Source organism: Saccopteryx bilineata, chromosome 7 (genome assembly GCF_036850765.1).
Source record: "Saccopteryx bilineata isolate mSacBil1 chromosome 7, mSacBil1_pri_phased_curated, whole genome shotgun sequence".
Lineage (NCBI taxonomy): Eukaryota > Metazoa > Chordata > Mammalia > Chiroptera > Emballonuridae > Saccopteryx > Saccopteryx bilineata.
The window spans coordinates 12480357-12498605 of record NC_089496.1 but is presented as its reverse complement, the minus strand read 5'-3'; the positions used below and the strand labels follow the sequence as shown (position 1 = coordinate 12498605).

The 18249-nt window shown below is 45.8% G+C and overlaps 1 protein-coding gene across 3 annotated transcripts in view; it reads right to left on the bottom strand.

The window, feature by feature from the left end:
• Nucleotides 1–262: 262 nt before the first annotated feature.
• MAGI2 (membrane associated guanylate kinase, WW and PDZ domain containing 2) overlaps nucleotides 263–18249 on the bottom strand; it is a 1730241-nt gene continuing 1712254 nt past the window's right edge. For all 3 annotated transcript variants that reach the window (XM_066240549.1, XM_066240550.1, XM_066240551.1), the window contains one exon: nucleotides 263–1016. In XM_066240549.1, the coding sequence (XP_066096646.1) occupies nucleotides 409–1016 (608 nt within the window). In that variant the 3' untranslated portion in view covers nucleotides 263–408. The remainder of the gene's footprint in view (nucleotides 1017–18249) is intronic.

The window sequence follows — 18249 nt, the reverse complement described above, 5'->3', positions numbered from 1 at the left end:
GCGATATTCCAGTTTATGATTGCTGTTAACTTGTCCAGTTTCTTGATAGAAAGTTTGGATGACATCCAGATCCTTCATGCAGTGGGGGGAATTTTCTCTCTCTCTTTTTTAAACTAAAGCTACACTGCACTGTCTCTCCGTGATGATCTTCACGTTATTTTGGTTCTTCCATAGCTGCCAAAGCCCCCACGGCGGAGCCTGGGGCTTCGGGGTCAGTTTAGGGCTGCGCGTGGCCGCCGGCCGCCCGTGCTCGGTGGGCACCGGGACCTCACGCCGACGCTCCCAGGCCTCGGTGCCTCGCGGATCTGAGCGTGGGACAGTGAAAATAAATAAAAACGCCGTGAGACGGGACCGAGGAAGAACGGCCTGCGGGCGTCGAGGCGGGAAGGCGGGCCGGGGCCGCGCGGCTCATCTGCCCGCTGCCGAGGCGCCGGGCTTGAGGACGCCGGGCAGCTTGTCGGAGCCGGGCACCCTCCAGGGCCCGGGCGCCACGGCGGCCCTGCGCGCTGGGACGGCCCCCGGGGGCCGCGCTCCCTGCCGGGGCCCCGCGCGCGCGCCCGCCCGGCTCTCGGCCTCCCGCGCGCCGCCGCCCCGGCCCGCGGACCCCGGCGCCGCCCCGGGGCTTGCGCGGCGGCCGAGCTCGGGGCCCGTGGCGGCGCGGGGCGCCTCCTTCCCGCCGGCCCGCGTCTCGTCCGCCCGGGCCTCCGACGGGGGCCCGCCGGCCTCGGGCCGCCCCTGGCCGCCGGGCGCCTCCTCCAGCCGCGGGCTCGCCGAGCGCTCCCTCTGCTCCCCGAGGCGCTGCTTCTTCTGGCCGCCGGCCGAGAGCTCCTTTGGTTTCCGAACGTCGTGTTCCCTCTTGCTGTCCCAGCTCGGGTCTGCGCTGCTCGGGGGGGCAGGGGCGGAGGGCGGGGCTGGGTGCGGTGGCGAGAATGGCGAGAGGGCGTCTTCCAGGGGGGCGCCTACTTCCTGCAGACCTGAGGCGGCGGCAGCGGGACCGCTCCAGGCGCCGGGGTCGTCTGCGGGGCGGGAAGCACAGGCGTTAGCAGCGCGCCGCGAGCCCTCCGCGACCCGCCACCGCTCCACGTCCGGGACAGGAGCAGGTAGCCGGGAGCCACTGCTTCCAAGGTCCCAGGCCACCGCCGCCCCTACCCCACTGCCAAGAGGGCAGCGCTCCCTCCCCCCGGGGGTTTCTGCCCCGCCGCGCTCATTACCCCAGGCCCTGCCCTCAGCGATGGATCAGGGAGGTCCCTGCAAGCCCGGGCCTTATCCATCCCTTCGCCTTGGCCGCTTCTAACTTCTGGGTGTCATCGTACTGACAGCCCTGTTTGCCTGACTTGGTGGCCCTTGAATCAGTGGTTCTCAGACTCGAGCATACATCTGAATAACCTGGGGAAGTTGTGAAAAATACGGACTCCTCGGTGGCCAGCCCTAGAGCCTCCAGTAGGACAGGGCCCAGGAATTCCTGTGCATTTTTAGTAGCATGTAGATGATTCAGAACATGGTCCAAGAACCAAGCTTGGAGAAACACTGGTCTGAGTTCTCTGGAAAAACTTAAAAGAGTGACTTTTTTCGACCATTAGGTGTCACTCAAAGCATAACTGTTAGCTACCATAAGATAGTCTTAGAATAGGGATCCCCAAACTTTTTACACAGGGGCCCAGTTCACTGTCCTTCAGATGAAAATCTATGAACAAATCCCTATGCACACTGCACATATCTTATTTTAAAGTAAAAAAACAAAACGGGAACAAATACAATATTTAAAATAAAGAACAAGTAAATTTAAATCAACAAACTGACCAGTATTTCAATGGGAACTATGCTCCTCTCACTGACCACCAATGAAAGAGGTGCCCCCTTCCAGAAGTGCAGCAGGGCGGATAAATGGCCTCAGGGGGCCGCATGTGGCCCCTGGGCCATAGTTTGGGGACCCCTGTCTTAGAATTTGAAGATAGTCATCTAAAAACATTCATTATGGTCTTTTGGAAATCACTGTCCTTTATTCTTTTTAGTAGTTCTAACATTACAGAAGTCCTGGCACTAATATAAATGATTCTTTCTAGGAAACCTGTTGAACATTAATTTGGGATGTAAGATATACTTTAAGAAAGGATCTGAGATAATTTGCAACAACAAAACACATACAAAATAGAACGATAAAAATGAGAAATGGCTTAAAAGAATGCAACCACTGGTCAGAAGCCAAGTAGAGGGAGAACAGATGTATTAGGAATCTGAGATGAGTTAGTCACTACTATGAGCACTAACATTACTCTTGAGTTTCTGGCCACTAAAACAAAATTAAAGCAGGAAAATTCAATACAGTGAGTCCTCAATATTTGTAAGGAATAGGTCCCAAGACCTTTGAAAACCCTCAAATTTTGGAATGTCATTCTAAAGAAATTTTTCTCCATAGATTGGTATATGGTCATGAGTGGGGAAACAAAGACGCCACGATCCCTGAATGCCGCGTGGCAGGCCAGGCACCCCACCAGCTCAGAGATCCCACCCCACACACCAGCTTCAGTGCATGTGACTCAAATTCCTGCCTCTGTAACAAACATTATGTGTTGGGGCTGTCAGGGGCCCTTATGCATACTCGGTCTGTGAATATCAAGGGTCTACTTTGTTTGAAAGTTGAGAATTCTTATCTGGTACCTTTGATGCGGATTTATAAAGAGAGAAGGAGAAGAAGAAGGCAGGACAGTTTCACTAATTCTGGCCACCTGTAAAATATCAAATCAGTTGTAAAAAAAATTGCTCCTTTGATGTGAAATTTGATTGAAGTATTTAGAGCATGACGTTCTCATCTTGCTTTCTATAGACTGATATCAATTACTATGTTTGCATAGTGAGTAAAAAGCCCTAGAAAAGCATCAGAAGAGCTAGAATCATCCTGCCTCTGGCATTCACCACTGATGTGGTTTTGGACCAACCTACTTCTCCCTTTATAAGATGTGGATGAAAGGTCTACCTCATAGAGGTGAGACATGCACTTTCAAAGGGAAAAGCACCTTGCAATGAGAGAATTATATCAAGGTTCTACACATAGTTGAGTCATATTTTCCTTCTGTGCCCCAGTCCTCCCTACACATAAAATGGACCACATTAACCAGCATACATGCAGGTGAGGTTTTGAATTAGTGCAGTAAGTCAGCCATTCCCATATGCTGTGGTTCGCTGGTATAGTTTTGGCCTACCTCAGGTATCCTTGGTTACCTTCAAGACTATTTTGAAATCCTCAAATGCAAATGTTTTCTATGAAAATTGGAGTGTGTTCTGCTTCTGGCCAGGTTAGAATTTAAAAATCGAACTAACATGACAGCTGGTGGCAATTCCACTAATATAGGAAGATATTGCCTGGAAAAGTTAAAGGTGGTGTTCAAAAGGCTAATAAGAGGGTAGTTGGGTGATGGTGATCTCTAGGGTGGACCATGGTAATGCTATTTCAGATGCTATTAGCTCTTTCCCCACCATTCCATCATATACGGTAGAGTCAATTAGCTGGCCCCAAATTACTTCTGAGGTACAGGGAGGTTGAGATTATTCACACCATTTACTGAAGGAAGAATTGAAGCAGAGGGAGGTCAAGTCATTTGACCAAGCTTACAAAATGGGTCAGCCAGGATTAAAACCTTGGGTTTTTTTTATTCTTGTTACCTATTGAGGACATTTTCCTATGATACTGCATCCTTGCAAATAGGATCAAAGCATATGAAATGGACATGACAAGCCAGTGGCCACTGATGACTGACAGGACCTAAATACCAGCAGTGAACAGAATACTTAGCATTTGTTTCTGAACAACTTACAACAGTAAACTAGAAGGTGAAATTATTCAAAATACAAAAATTTAAAAGAATCCCTTATAAAAATTTCTCAAGTGTTTGTTTACAGATTAAATGTTTAATGGCATAAACTAAAAGCAAAAGTGTTCTGAGCTACTACTAATTAAGAATATTAGTCAGAAATTAAAATGAACCAGATCACAAAATAAAATGATTTAAAAGAGGGATGTTTGTATATGTGGTTTAATAGTTTTCAGTTTTGGGGGACAAGAATTCTCCAGTTCAATACTAGACACGCAGCATCGGCACCAGGCCGAGCCGGCTGAGCCTGCAAAGCTCCGAAGCCCCCCGAGCTGGCAGCAGGGAGCCCCTTCCCCACCTGCCCCGTCACCTGCCTCATCCAGGTGACATGCACTGTAGTGGTCAGGAAGAGGCCTTCTCTAACATTCCAGACTCCAGTTTTCATGAGATCTTGACACACAACCAGAAGAGTCAATCACATTTAGTTCTCATTTCTTCAAACCTTATTTTCCTTTCTTTGCCCCTCTCTCTCCTTCCCTTTCCCTCCCTCCCTTTCTGATTTTTCTTGAACCTGACCACTGGCTAATGTGTGTGTGATCATGTTCATTTATGAAGTCACTGCCCGGGAGGATGAGCTCCGCGCACCCTTCCTGTCTGAGATATTCTAACAAGAATTAAAAATACCAAATACATCCCGGAAATGTGAGGTCAGCCGCATGAGCCTGCTGGGGTTTCTGCAGCTCTTTTGTCCAAACAAGGTCCCCAGGCCCAATAGTTGAAATCAGAAAGAAAGAAGCTATTTTTTTCCCATACTGTCTACCTCTACCTATACCTGCACCTGAGTGAAACTGTTCTAGTCGAGGTCACCAATGACCTTTCTGTCGTTACATCCAGAAGACATGGCTCTGTCTTCATCTCAGTGCTTTATCTCACCAGCTGTCACACAGCTGGCCACCTACTCTGGCAGTTCCCTCTCAAGTTACTCCGGATGTTCCTCCTCTTTTACCTGGCCTCTCCTGTTGGCACTTCTCAGGGCTAGGTCTTAGGTCACTTTCTTTCCTCAGAGTCTCTCCTAGGTGTTGTCATCTATTCAGGTAGCATTTACATAACAGTTAGCAGGAGTCCTAACTGTTCCTGCTGGGCTCTGTGCTACCAGTCCAGCGCTGCTGCGTCTGTCTGTCTGTCTATTTGATCTCTCCACTCCGGGACATTAGCATCTTCCCTTTAACAAGTCCTAAATGGAAATCTTCTCTTCCCAAGCCTATTTTGCTCTCTTTCCTTATTTCCTCATGCTGGTGAATAGCACAATCATCACTTGGAGTCATCCTCAGCTCCTTTTTCTCCCTCATCTCACATACATTCCATCTGCAAGTCATATTATCTTCAAATATGAAGTCTTTTTTTTTTCTCTTCTTTTTCCAAGTGAGAGGAGGGGACATAGAGAGACAGATTCCTGCATGTGCCTTGACTGGAATCCACCTGGCATTCCCGGTCTGGGGCCCATGCTTTGCCCATCTGTGGCCATGCTTGCAACAGAGCTATTTTTAGTACCTGCGGCAGAGGCTCCACAGAGCTAACCTCAGTGCCAGGGGCTGATGAGCTTGAACTAATTGAGCCATGGCTGCAGGAAGAGAAGAGAGGGAGAGAGAGGGAAGGGGGGCGAAAGGTGGAAAAGCAGATGGTTGCTTCTTTGTGCCCTCACCTAAAATTGAAACCGGGACATCCACATGTTGGGCCAACACTTTACCACTGAGCCAACTAGCCAGGGCCTCTAAAGTCTTATCTTCAAATATACGTGAACTCTGTCTACTTCTATTCACCTTCACTTTTACCACCCTAGTTTGAGGTACAGGGTAATCCGGGAAGACTGGAACCAGCGTGGGCTGGTTCATCACACTTAAGAAAAGGCCACAAACCAAATGGGATATGATATTCACAAACAACAGCTCTGACAAAGGGTTAATACCCAAAATATATAAGGAACTCCAAAGCTCAACAACAAACAAACGATCCAGTTAAAAAAGGGGAGAGGACCTGAACAGACACTTCTCTCATGAAGACATACAAACAAATAGACATATGAAAAGATGCTCATTGTCACTAGCTACTGGAGAAATGCAAATCAATACTACAATGAGATACCACCTTACACCTGACAGATTGACTGTTATCAACAAGACAGGTAATAACAAGTGCTGGAGAGGCTGTGGAGAAAAGGATCCTTCATTTATTGCTGGTGGGAAGTAAATTGGTATAGCCATTATGGAAGTCAGTAGGGAGGTTCCTCAAAATATTACGAATAGAGTTACCATATGACCCAGCAATCCCTCCACTATGTATCTACCTGAGAAACTTGAAAACATTTGTACTCAGAGACATATGCACCCCCATGTTCATTGAAGCATTACTCATGGTGGCCAAGACCTGGAAACAATATCTTCCTCAATAGAGGACTGGATAAAGAAGATGTGGTATATTTATACAATAGAATACTACTCAGCCATAAGAAATGATGAAATAGTGCTATTTGTAACAACATGGACGGATATTGAGAATTTTATGCTAAGCCAAATAAGTAAATTAGAAAAAACTAAGAACTATATGATTTCACACATAGGTGAGATAGAAAACTGAGACTCATGGACGTAGACAAAAGTGAAGTGGTTCCCAAAGGAGGGGCCGGTGGGGAGAGGAGTACAGGGGCCAAGTGTGTGGTGATGGAGAGTAGTCTGACTGCATAACGGGCACACACCGCGATGAACAATGGTTTACATGCTACGGAGATGTACACCTGAAACCTGTGTTCTTATAAACCAAAGTCACCCCATTGACTTTAACTTCTAAATAAAAAAAGAATAAAAGAAGGCCACAGTGTGGAGAGACATCTTTCATAAACCCTTGAAGATATTCTTAAAGATGAAAATTTCAAAAACGAATTTCAGTGTTGGTCAGAGGAGAAGTTAAGTGTAGTATCCTGTGAACCGCACGTCCTCTGCCCTGAGCTCAGAGTCCAGGACGACTAACTCAGTCACCGTACTGGGTGGGCCTGCCATGCTACTGTTTCTCACACGGGCAACTGCAGTACCCACTCTACTTCTACTCTTGCCTACCTCCATGATTCTCCATATCACGTCCACTCACACTGTCCTTGGTTCCCGTCCTCCAAGGCACCAAGCTCATTCTCTCTCTATTCTGGGAATCATTGCTGACTCCTCTGTTCGGAACGCTCTCCCCCAACTATTCATAAAGGACATTCCTTTTCATTCTTTAGGACTCTTAAATATCACCCCAGGGAACCCAAACCACAGTAGATACCTGTTTCCTCATAGTACTTATAATTTGTAATTATAAATATGCCTGCTTATATGATTAACATCAGCCTCAATTACTAGAGTGTGAGCTGCATGAGGCACTAACCACACTGGTCTTGTTTCTCACAGCGGGCTTGCCATTTAGCATATTGTTTGACACAAGAATAAGTGCTCTATGAATATTTGATGAACAATTAAATCCACTCCACAAATAGAAATGACAAACCTGAAACCAACTGCCTGCTTGAGGGAATACTTGGCTCAGTGGTAGAGCATCGGCCTGGCGTGCAGAAGTCCCGGGTTCGATTCCCGGCCAGGGCACACAGGAGAAGCGCCCATCTGCTTCTCCACCCCTCCCCCTCTCCTTCTTCTCTATCTCTCTCTTCCCCTCCCGCAGCGAGGCTCCATTGGAGCAAAAATGGCCCGGGTGCTGGGGATGGCTCCTTGGCCTCTGCCCCAGGCGCTAGAGTGGCTCCGGTCGCAACAGAGCGAGGCCCGGGAGGGGCAGAGCATCGCCCCCTGGTGGGCAGAGTGTCGCCCCCTAGTGGGCGTGCCGGGTGGATCCCGGTCGGGCGCATGCGGGAGTCTGTCTGACTGTCTCTCCCCGTTTCCAGCTTCAGAAAAAAAAAAAAAAAAAAAGTTCTTCATTTAAAGAATATGCTGTCCCAAACAGGTTTGTGTTGTGACTTTTATCAGTTTTTAGAGAGAAAATGTCGGTGAAATGACAACACATATTTGAAATGGGAGAGGAAATAAATTAGTTTGGAGGGAAGAATACAGGAAGAGGATGCCAGAAACAGAAAAGACTTGGGGAAGGGTTCTTGGCATTCGTCCGTGCTCCCTTGGATGGACAGGGACACAGAGAAGCTCTCCAGCCAAGAACATGAGGTCAGGTCCCCGGACTTTTCACAGTTGTTCTTTCCCTTGTTCATCTCATCAGCCACAGTGATGTAATGACTTTGCTTAAAGGAGTGCCATCCCTGGGGAATCAATCACCTGCCAGCGAAGGTTCAGATGAACCACGGGTAAGAGAGACTCGAAATATTTCGAACTCTACTGGGGGAGAAGTGAGCACCTATCCTAAGTTAGGGCAAGTCTTGTCCCCTTCCTGTTGTCAGCTCTAGCCACCTTGGATGTCTCCTAGAACACAGACTGATTAATATATAATTATGTCTTTTTAGTATATATGTACACAAATTACACACACACACACACCATTATCATTGAGTTAAAAGCTGTACGAGTTCTTAAATTATCTTGTAAGAACCCAGAATATTGAAAAACAAAATGTGGTCTTTTAGTTCATATGCCTGAGATTAAAAACAAAACAAACCAAAACAAATTACCTCATCTACTACATCTTATTTATTTTATGAAATATAACCCAAGTGACAGGACCAGCAAGGTGACCCACTAGAAATAAACTAATTGCCAACGTGCGTTATTGGTTTTTTTTCTGCTGGCTCTTATATCCAGCAAAAATTTGTACAGAAAAGAAAAATGTAGCTCAAATCAAGGAAAAGCTAATTTTATCTGGTGCTAACGGGTAAAGAAGGCTTCTTAGAAGGGAGCCAGGGACTGTCTCAGGGAACCTGTCTCCTGCCTCACACCTCAGCTCATAGCCTTTGGGCTTCCAGCTTTGGGCTGATTGATCTCCCAAACCCTGCCTAAAGGCTCCCATGCCACTTTCTTTCTCTCAGTACAGTGCTGGTATTAGGGGTGTAATGGCTGCCTTTGGATAAGGGCATTTAGGAAGGTAGTAATATTATCACCATTGGTTATAATAATAATGGCAACAGCTAACACTGATTGAGGTAATTACTGGGTATCACGCACCCTTCTAAGCCTTTGAAATGAATTTACTACCATGAAAACTTGCACATTTTACGGATGAGGAAACTAAGGCATAAAGAGTTTAGGTAACTTGTTCAAGACTGCATAGCTGGTAGGTGATGGAACAGGGCTGTGGAATGACTTTCTGAAGGGGATGATGTTATACAAGTTCAGCAGAAGCACTGTCCCTATTTGCTAGTCACTATTTTGATTGAGAAATGGGCTCATCTCTTCTGGGGCAACATGACAAAAACCTTTGTCTAAAGTGATTGTCAGAAGCAGATCCATCCTTATCCCAAATGGGAAATCCTGAAATGCCATTTGTGTTTGAACCTTGGACACAGAAGTACAGTTGCCATAGTTAGGGTGTTGATTTGTGAAAATGCTGGAAGGATGAGCTGGAACCAGAGAGTGATGAAATTAGATTTCTTAAGAGGGGGGATAATATTGTGAACTTTAAAAATATCCCTCAAGAATGTCACACCTTGAACCTGATTGAATTGAAAACATTCATATTAGATGTTAGAAACACTGAGTCAGTTTGAGACATAAATGCTTTTACTGCTCAAAATTCTGCAAAGAGGCTCCTGGATTTGGTAAGTGCTACTTCTTTTTACATAAACCTTTCCCATTGCAACCTACAGTTGGCTGTGTTAGAGAGTACTGATGTGGTTGCGCTGAAATACATTTTCTTCTAATTTAGAATATTGTGTGGAAATGTAAAAATAATTAGAGTAGATCAAAAGACAGTAATGTGAAGTCATTTGGTGTTCAAAGGAAAGACCTTTTAAGGACGTGCTCGGACCATAATGGCTTATCTGGATCTGTTCAGCCATCCCGAAGGTGATTGCTTTTTGTAGCAAAATACAAATAAGAAAAATGTGCACTTAAAACTTTCAGAACAAATTATTTTACTTTGCTTCTGCTCTTTCTGAAACATTGTTACTAGTCTGGAGGCATTGTTAATGGCCTTTAAGTATGTATTTGTTTCACTTTTATTACCAGAAAGATGTAAACTGGGGGTTATAAACATTAATAACTTTCCAAATTTGCTTAGTGATGCTTCACAGTTATACTCATTGCGAAAGCAAAATGAGGTGCAGCAGTAAACCTGCGGTAGCCATATCTCCATGGCTGAAAGGGCAGCTCTCAGGGCTAGACAGGGCTGTGAGTACAGCTGCCACTGGGTGAGTGCTTCTTGTGTACCAGGAACTGTGCCATCTGTATCATATCCATTATCTTTTAACCCCCAGGACGGTTCTGAGAAGTGTGGTGCTATTACCCCCATTTCACAGCTGAGGCGGAGATAAATCAAACAATTTGCCAGGACCACTGAGTTAGAATCAGAACAGCTGGCTACGTGACTCTAGAGCCCACGCCCAAAACACTGTTCGGTTCTGTGCTTTCTAACCTTTCCCACAGCAGGACGGTGAATCTGAGTAAACATGAAAATGAACAAGGTTTGACGATACCAGTCAAACCCTTCCTGTGCTCCAAAGGCTAACGGGACATCAGTAACCTGATATGGCTCATCAGAGGAGGGCCATGGAGAACAGAGGAGGAAACACAGCTCTGTTTTTCTTTTTTTCATTTATTATTATTATTATTATTATTATTATCATTATTATTATTTCTTCTTTTCCAAATGAGAGGAGAGGAGATAGCCAGACTCCTGCATGTGCCCTGAGTGGGATCCACCCAGCAACCCCAATCTGGGGCCAATGATCTGCCCATCTGGGGCCATGCTCGCAGCCAAGCTGGTTTTAGCACCAGAGAAAGAGGCTCCATGGAGCCATCCTCAGTGCCTGCGGACAATGCACTAGAACCAATCAAGCCATGACTTCAGGAGGAAAAGAGAGAGAGAGAAGGAGGAGAGGCAGGGAGGAGAAGCAGATGGTCACTTCTCCTGTGTGCCCTGACCAGAACTGAACCTGGGACATCCACACACTGGGCGATGCTCTACAGCTGAACCAACCAGCCAGGGCTTCTTTTTCTTTCTTTTTTTTAATTCTTGTTTTAAAACATTGATTTTAGAGAGAGAACAAAGGAAACAGAGTGAGAGAGAGAGAGATGTTGATTGTGGTTCTGCTTATTTATGCATTCATTGGGGTTTTTTTGTATGTGCACTGACCAGAGATTGAACCTGCAACCTTGGTGTGTCATGATGCCACTCTAACTAACTGGGCTACCAGCCCGGAGATTCAGCTCTATTTTTCAGTCTTCATAATCCAGATTGATCTGGGAATGTGGGAATGCCAAGGATCAGCTTCAATTAGTAAAATATCTGCCTCATAGGGTAGATGAGACATATGCTGGTTTATTTCAAGCATGTTTTGGAGAGCAACACATTCTTCTTTTCAAATCAAATCTTACATGAAAGCCCAATATGTAAAACAGATCCAAATGGAACTGCTTTGGTTGGGGGGTTGTCTAAAGCTTCACTCTCACCTGCAGTGGCTCTTGAGGCCATTTCTTAGGATCCTGAAATCTCTACCTGAACTGTTTGAAAACTTCTGCATGAAGAAGTGCTGTCTCTAAAAGCCCTCATTCAAACGCACACATCCCCACTCGTGCTGGGAAGAGGAGAAAGTTGGGGAAGATTTGTCTAATAGTGTTTTCCTTAGTACTACTAGTTGGAAGTTAGACTCCAGAGAAGGGATACAAAGCCCAGTAAGATTCACTATAGGAGGGCTATGGAAATGTGTGTAGGACAGACAGAAGGACACACTTCACCTTTCCACAACTTTGCCTGTGCTAGCTGGGTCACCTGGGACCTCAGCTGACAACCCACAGTCCTAATGAGCAGAGAGCAGCCCCATTTGTCTTCGGGAAAAGTAAGTCAGCATCCTGTAGATGGAAGTGTGTCAGGGGCGAGCCTGGCTTCTCTCTCTCGTACTGCCGCTTGGGTGAACTTGGGCAAGTTACTTAACCATTTCCAGCCTCAATTCCTCAGGGATATTGAGATCGAGAATTGGGAATAATATCTGCCTTGCTTCCCTCCCAGAGTTTGTGATCATCAAATGAAATAATATATACGAATATCTATATACACATCAGCCATTCAATGAATAGTTTGAACTTAATTTTTAAAATGGACCAAAGATTTGGAGTGTCTCTTCACCAAAGATGATACATGAATCGCAAATAAACACATTGAAGATGCTCAACATCATTAGTAGCAATATGCAAATGAAAACTAGGAAATACCACTGCTACATAGCTACGATGTGGCTAAAATGAACAACAATAACATGAAAAAATGGGCAAGGATGTGGAGCAGCTGGCATTCTCACATGTTTTTGTTGGGAATGAAAAGTCAAACAGCCACTTCAGAAAAACAGTTTGGCAATTGTTTAAAAAGTTAAACATTTAGTTCTGTACAGCTCAGCAATCCCACTCTGAAACCTACACAAGTAAAATTAAAACTTATGTTCACACAAAACCTGAATGCGAATTTTTATAGTGGCTTAATCTTATTCACTAGAAACGGAAAACAACTGCAATGTTTAACTGGTGAATGGTAAGCACACTATGGTACAACGGATAGTACTCTGCTGTGAAATGGGACGAGCTACGTGTACACCCAGTAACGTGTGAGCCGCAGATGCACAATGCTGAGTAGGAGAAGTAATGTTCAAGAAGTTACACACTGTATAGTTCCCAGAATGACAGTCTCAAATAGCCAAAACTAAGGGATAGAAAACTGATTAGCGGTTTCCAGGGGTTGTAGAAAGAGACCTGACCACCACGGGGGGTGAGAGAATTGGGGGGATTATGGAACTGGTCGGTGTCTTGATTATGCTAACTGTAGGTGTTTTTCAAAACTGGTTGAATTGTACACTAAAAAGGGTAAATTTTAGGTATATAAATTAAACCTCAAATTTTCAAGATGTTAAAAAGTTAATAATGCCGATAAACTGTTTTAAAGCCTGGTATGAAGAAGGCTTTTTAAGTTGGTTCCACCTTTTGAAAATAGTGTTTCCACCATGAATTGGCTTAGTAACCTCCTTTTCTCCCTTACCACTGGACTAGGGTGAATCTCAGCCCAATGAAACTGATAATGAATTCTGAGTTCACAGAGTTAGCAGAATCTGAATTAAAGAAGTTTTACTTTAATCTTTAGAAGGCATCTTTAATCTCAAAGCTTTTCGAGAATTGTGTTCTTCATCACAGAAATGCAGCTGTCTTCAGTGGCCGCAGAAATAATCAATCATAAGTTACCTATTTCATGGGAGGAATGATGAAACTGATAATAGCCACCTCTGACCAAAGATGCAAGAAGTGGAAATGAACTACTCAGGAGACTCCTGGGCTCCGGCTGGATCTGTGCCCTCTGGTACCCGAACAAGATCTTCACGATCCCTTCGTCAGCCTCTGGAAGCCATCCCCGGGCAAGATGCAGGCCTATGATTAATTCACTCTAGACCCAGGCCCCACAGAGATGTGCAACCCTAGTTCCTCAATATGTCCCCAGGGGAAAAGTCTTGTTTTGTTTTTTTAACAACCTGGCCGTTTAAGAGCAAATAAGTTAGTGGAAGCAGAGCTTTTGTGCCTGCGGCCACGCAATGTGGTTGTTAGCATCTTTTATCAAGGTTATCCTCAGACAACATTTTTTTTCTGTATCCAATTTTATTTTTCAAAATATTGTTCTCTTATTCATTTCTCTTTTTATACTGGGGCCCAGTAGTCAGATCCTCTATTCATCCTTCTTTCCTTCTTTTAAATATAATTTACTTCTGATAACAAAACACAGGGAGCAGCCCGGGCAATGCCTGCCCCCTGGCCGCAGGTCCCCCAGCCGATGAACATCCATCAACGCCTGTGAGCCACACCAGGCTCAGACTGCCCACTAGTGTTTCCCCACCTTCTAACAGCCAACAAGCGATGTATATGACCATGTGGGAAGCAGGGTCCTCTCCAATTAGTTTTCTAGCTCACTCTTGCAAATACTGAAACTGGAGTAACAAGTTGTTCCTGTTACTGATTTTCTGAATCTCTCCATGAACAAGTAAGACATGGACGAATTATGCCTGCACAGCTCTTAGAGAGATTTAAAGTAACTTTCTAAAGAAAGGCCTGTCTTAGGAGCAGCGATTAAGACCCTATGCGTGTATGCAGCCTTCCGAGGCCTCGCTGCCCGGGGCACCTGAATGGCTGACCCTGGCTCCCCACACCAGGGTGGCCCCGGAGGGAGAGCAGGCCGAGTCAGGGCCGAGGAATAAACAGTCTGTACTGCCGACAGACGCCAGGAGTCCTGGGTCTTGAGAATCTCTGTGTTTTGGTTACTCTTTTCCATGTCTTTCTGGCTTGTTTTTGTGGCCTTGTGAGCTGTTCTTCCTTTGAGTAATGAATCCTGGCCTTCTCTTTCCTCTTCCCCTTCAGGGTGGCTGTCACCTCCTGGTACTTCTAGCCAACCTCGTGAGCCAGGCACTCCAGGTAGACGAACTTCTACTGAGGCTGTGGACACACAACCTTGAGGGCAGCAGGACCCACTACCTGCTTTGTCTTGTCAGAGGGCCGCCTGGCCTCGCTTGGTCTGGTGGGCCACGTGCTCCGCTGTGCACAAACAGTGTGACCGCAGCCTCAGGTGGTGGGGTCGCAGCGCTGGGTGGTGTTCATGTGCTTTCAGAGAAAGGCCAGGTATTTTAACTTGTTTCTGTAGAAACTGCCAGAAATGTCCATGCCTTCCTAGTGCATGACTACCACCTCTGACCCCGGATGGCCACGGTGGGTGCCTGGTGGCCCAGGTAATGGCCTCATCCATCAAGCACCAGACCTCGCCTTCTGCCATCTTGGGTAGATGACTAAAGAAAAGTTTTTATTCATTCAACAAATATTTATTGAGCACCTACTGCTTGTGTTACAAAGGTCTGTTTACTGAAAATACACCTATGAAGAAAGCAATATTCCTTTCTTCATGAACCTTACTATTATAGTGAAAGAGACAGAAAAGCAACAACGAAATAGTAATAATACCAAGTCTGACAGGGATCAGCACAATGCCGACAAGTAAGGCCAGGTAAGGAGACAGATCGAAGTGCAGCTGTTTCAGGTAAGATGGTCAGGGAAGGCCTCGCTGAGGAGCTGACACTGAGCAGGGACTCAAATGTGGCAAAAATGGAACAGGAGCGAAGAGAAAGCTTGGCATGTTGGAGAAGCAGTCAGTAGGATTGGGAGGTAGACAGGGAAACGGGAGGTCAGAGGAGTTTGAATTATATCCTTAGTGTGGAGGAGGCACTGGATGGTCTCCAGCAGAGGGCGATATGTTAAACGGCCCGCATGGCTGCTGCGAGCAGGATGGCTGCAGTGGGAATGAAGAAACCAGCCAGGAGGTTACCGTGGAGCCCAGGGAAGAGGTCCCGGCGCCTGGTCTAGGGAGGTGGTGAGGAGGCGCTGGATTCAGGGTATATTTTGAGACAGTCTAGGCTGGACCTGCTGATGGATGAATATGGGGTGTGAGGGGAAGAGAACAGTCGCGGGGGATGCAAGGTTTTCTTTTATATTTACTTATTGGAAATGCACTGACCTTCATGTAGATACAGGCTAGGCAATGGAGATGTAAAGATGAATGAGAAACCATTAGTGCCTCTAAGGAGCTTAATGGTGTACGATTTCAGGTTTCTAGACTGTTAGAGGCTAGAGTGCTGTGGGGTGGGCAGAGAAAGGAGCAGGCTGTTCTGTGTTGGGGACTTAGGGAATGTTTTAGTTTGAGTCTAAAGGGAGAACAAGAGTTCACTGCATGCAGACAGTAGAGAATAATATTCCAGAAAGTGGGATGAGCAGGTGGTTGGTGGGTTGCTGTGGGAAGGCGAGGGCTGCTGGGGAAATGATGGAAGAGCAGGCTGGGAAAGCAGGTCGGGCAGAACGTCGGTGCCAACTGAGGAGTGAGATCTTCACCCTAAAGACAACGGGACATTTTACAGCCGGAGAGTAATAAGGGTGACCCTACTCCTTATCTAACAGGTGGGTCTCTTCACTGACCTTGACAAAGAAATGACACCTGAACTAAAGCTTATTAAGTGTGTGTTGCTTCAATCGAGTATCATGTTTTAGATTCTTTTATCAAGAAATAAAATTTCTTTTTATCTTACTGGTATTAGCAAGCAGAAGCATGATCATTCTTAGGCAGAGAAATGCTATTCTTCTCATGGTTAGTTAATATTTGTTGACCATCCACTCTGTGCCTGACACGGTGTTAACAACTGCTGGGAATCCAGCGTGAACAAGGTGACGTCCTTGCCCTCCTGGCGCATGTTAGATGTGGTGAATACTGAACAGGCGACTTCACCTGTGGCGTATCATAAAACAGCAGTGGGGGCCACTACGGAGCGTTTGATAAACGGTTCATCTCTTTTCAGGGTTCAGAGCGGCTTCCCTGAGAAAATGGTCTTTAAGTTAAAATGAGACTGATGATCATCTTGTATTAGCAGCATCCTCATTCCACATTTCTCCAAATAGCCTTTCTTTCAAGTGGTTGCCTCTCTGTTTCTTTTCTGCTTTGAAACATGTGCAGCTCTTTGCCTACCTTGAAAAAAGAAAAAACTCAATCTCTCACTTTTCTACACCCAGACTAAGCTTCCCATTATTTTCCAGAATTAGCCACAGAATTCTGACTTCCTTGCATTCATACATTCACATACTCATTCGTCCAATGTCTGTACTATGTACAGCAGGGGTAGTCAACCTTTCATACCTACCGCCCACTGTTGTATCTCTGTTAGTAGTAACATTTTCTAACCGCCCACCGGTTCCACAGTAATGGTGATTTATAAAGTAGGGAAGTAACTTAACTTTATAAAATTTATAAAGTAGAGTTACAGCAAGTTAAAGCATATAATAACAATTACTTACCAAGTACTTTATGTCGGATTTTCGCTGTTTGGCAGAATAAATCTTTATAAAACAACTTACTATAGTTAAATCTATCTTTTTCTTTATACTTTGGTTGCTCCACCCCCACCCACATGACAGCTGGAGCACCCACTAGGGGCGGTAGGGACCAGGTGGACTACCACTGATGTACAGGGTACGTGGGGGGACTCCAATAGACTGCAGTGGTTAAGTATGATATGAGGTGCAGAGTGACAGCTGGTGCGATGGAGAGTTTGTTCATCTGTGGGACATGTGGAGGGTGTGACAGAGATGGACAAGACAACTGAAACCCTGAGTTGAGGTGGTATAAGTTTAAATCTTAGCTTTTCTGTTGAATAGCTTTAGGCAAATTCTTTGACTTCTCTGAGCCTAAGTGATATATCTACCTCAGACATCTGTTATGAAAATTAAAATTATCCAAACTCTTGCAAAAGTTAACAAAAATCTACCATTGTTTTTCACACATAGTAAGCATATGTGAACAATAATAGTAGAAACAGCTAACATTCACTGAACAGTCATTATTTATGCTAAATGTTGTGCATACATTCTGTCGTTCCAATTTCACAACAAACTTATGAGATAGATACTGTTATTATCTTCTTTATGCAAGTGAGGAAACTGAGGCTTATAGAGGTTAACCGGCCTGTCCAGGGATTGTCCCTTTCCACACTTTTTAGCCTTTATGTAACTTTGACTTAAAGTTTTTTGCTCCATGAGGAGCAAAAAGGAGAGATAAGGGTTTATCCCTTCTTTCCCGCACATCCTGCAGAAGATGCTGCGAGCGGAGCTCTAGCCCTACGGAAGGTGAACAGTTATAGGTCCGGTAGGTTGCCACCTGACACCTGACTGTCACACAGGCGAGCAGGGGCTGCGGCCCACACGAGGCTTGGGCAGACAGCAGCCCGGCTGTCCTGCCCAGCTGGCCCCCCAGGGCTCCCTCTGAACGTGGGGCTGCGGCTGCTGTGCCCGAGCTCCTGTCACAGAGTCCTGGTTCCTGCATCCCCTTTCCCCATCAGACAGCTGGTGATGCCCAAGAACTTCACTTCTCACCCTGGGATCGTGACAGCCTCCTGCATCTCCCCTGCTTTGATAATAAAGAACAAATAATAATACTGTTTGAAACCATCCGAGCCCTCAAGCGAGCTCATGCTGTAGTTCCCAAGGTGTGTGTGGAGGGAGAGAGTGGAGAGGAAGTCAGGGAATGACAGGAGCTCCAAACTTGGAGGAGACCAGCTGACTGAGACAGAGGGGTCGGGGCGGGCAAGGGGGGGGGGGCAATGAGGGACGGCGGCGGGGGTGGGGGGAGGCAGTGAGTTTGCCTTACTTTAAAAAGGAGAGTTTTGGCTGGATTTGCATAAAGCCTGCCTATGAATTTTTATTTCTGCAAACAAAGGCTTGCACCTTCCTAAAAACAAACCAAT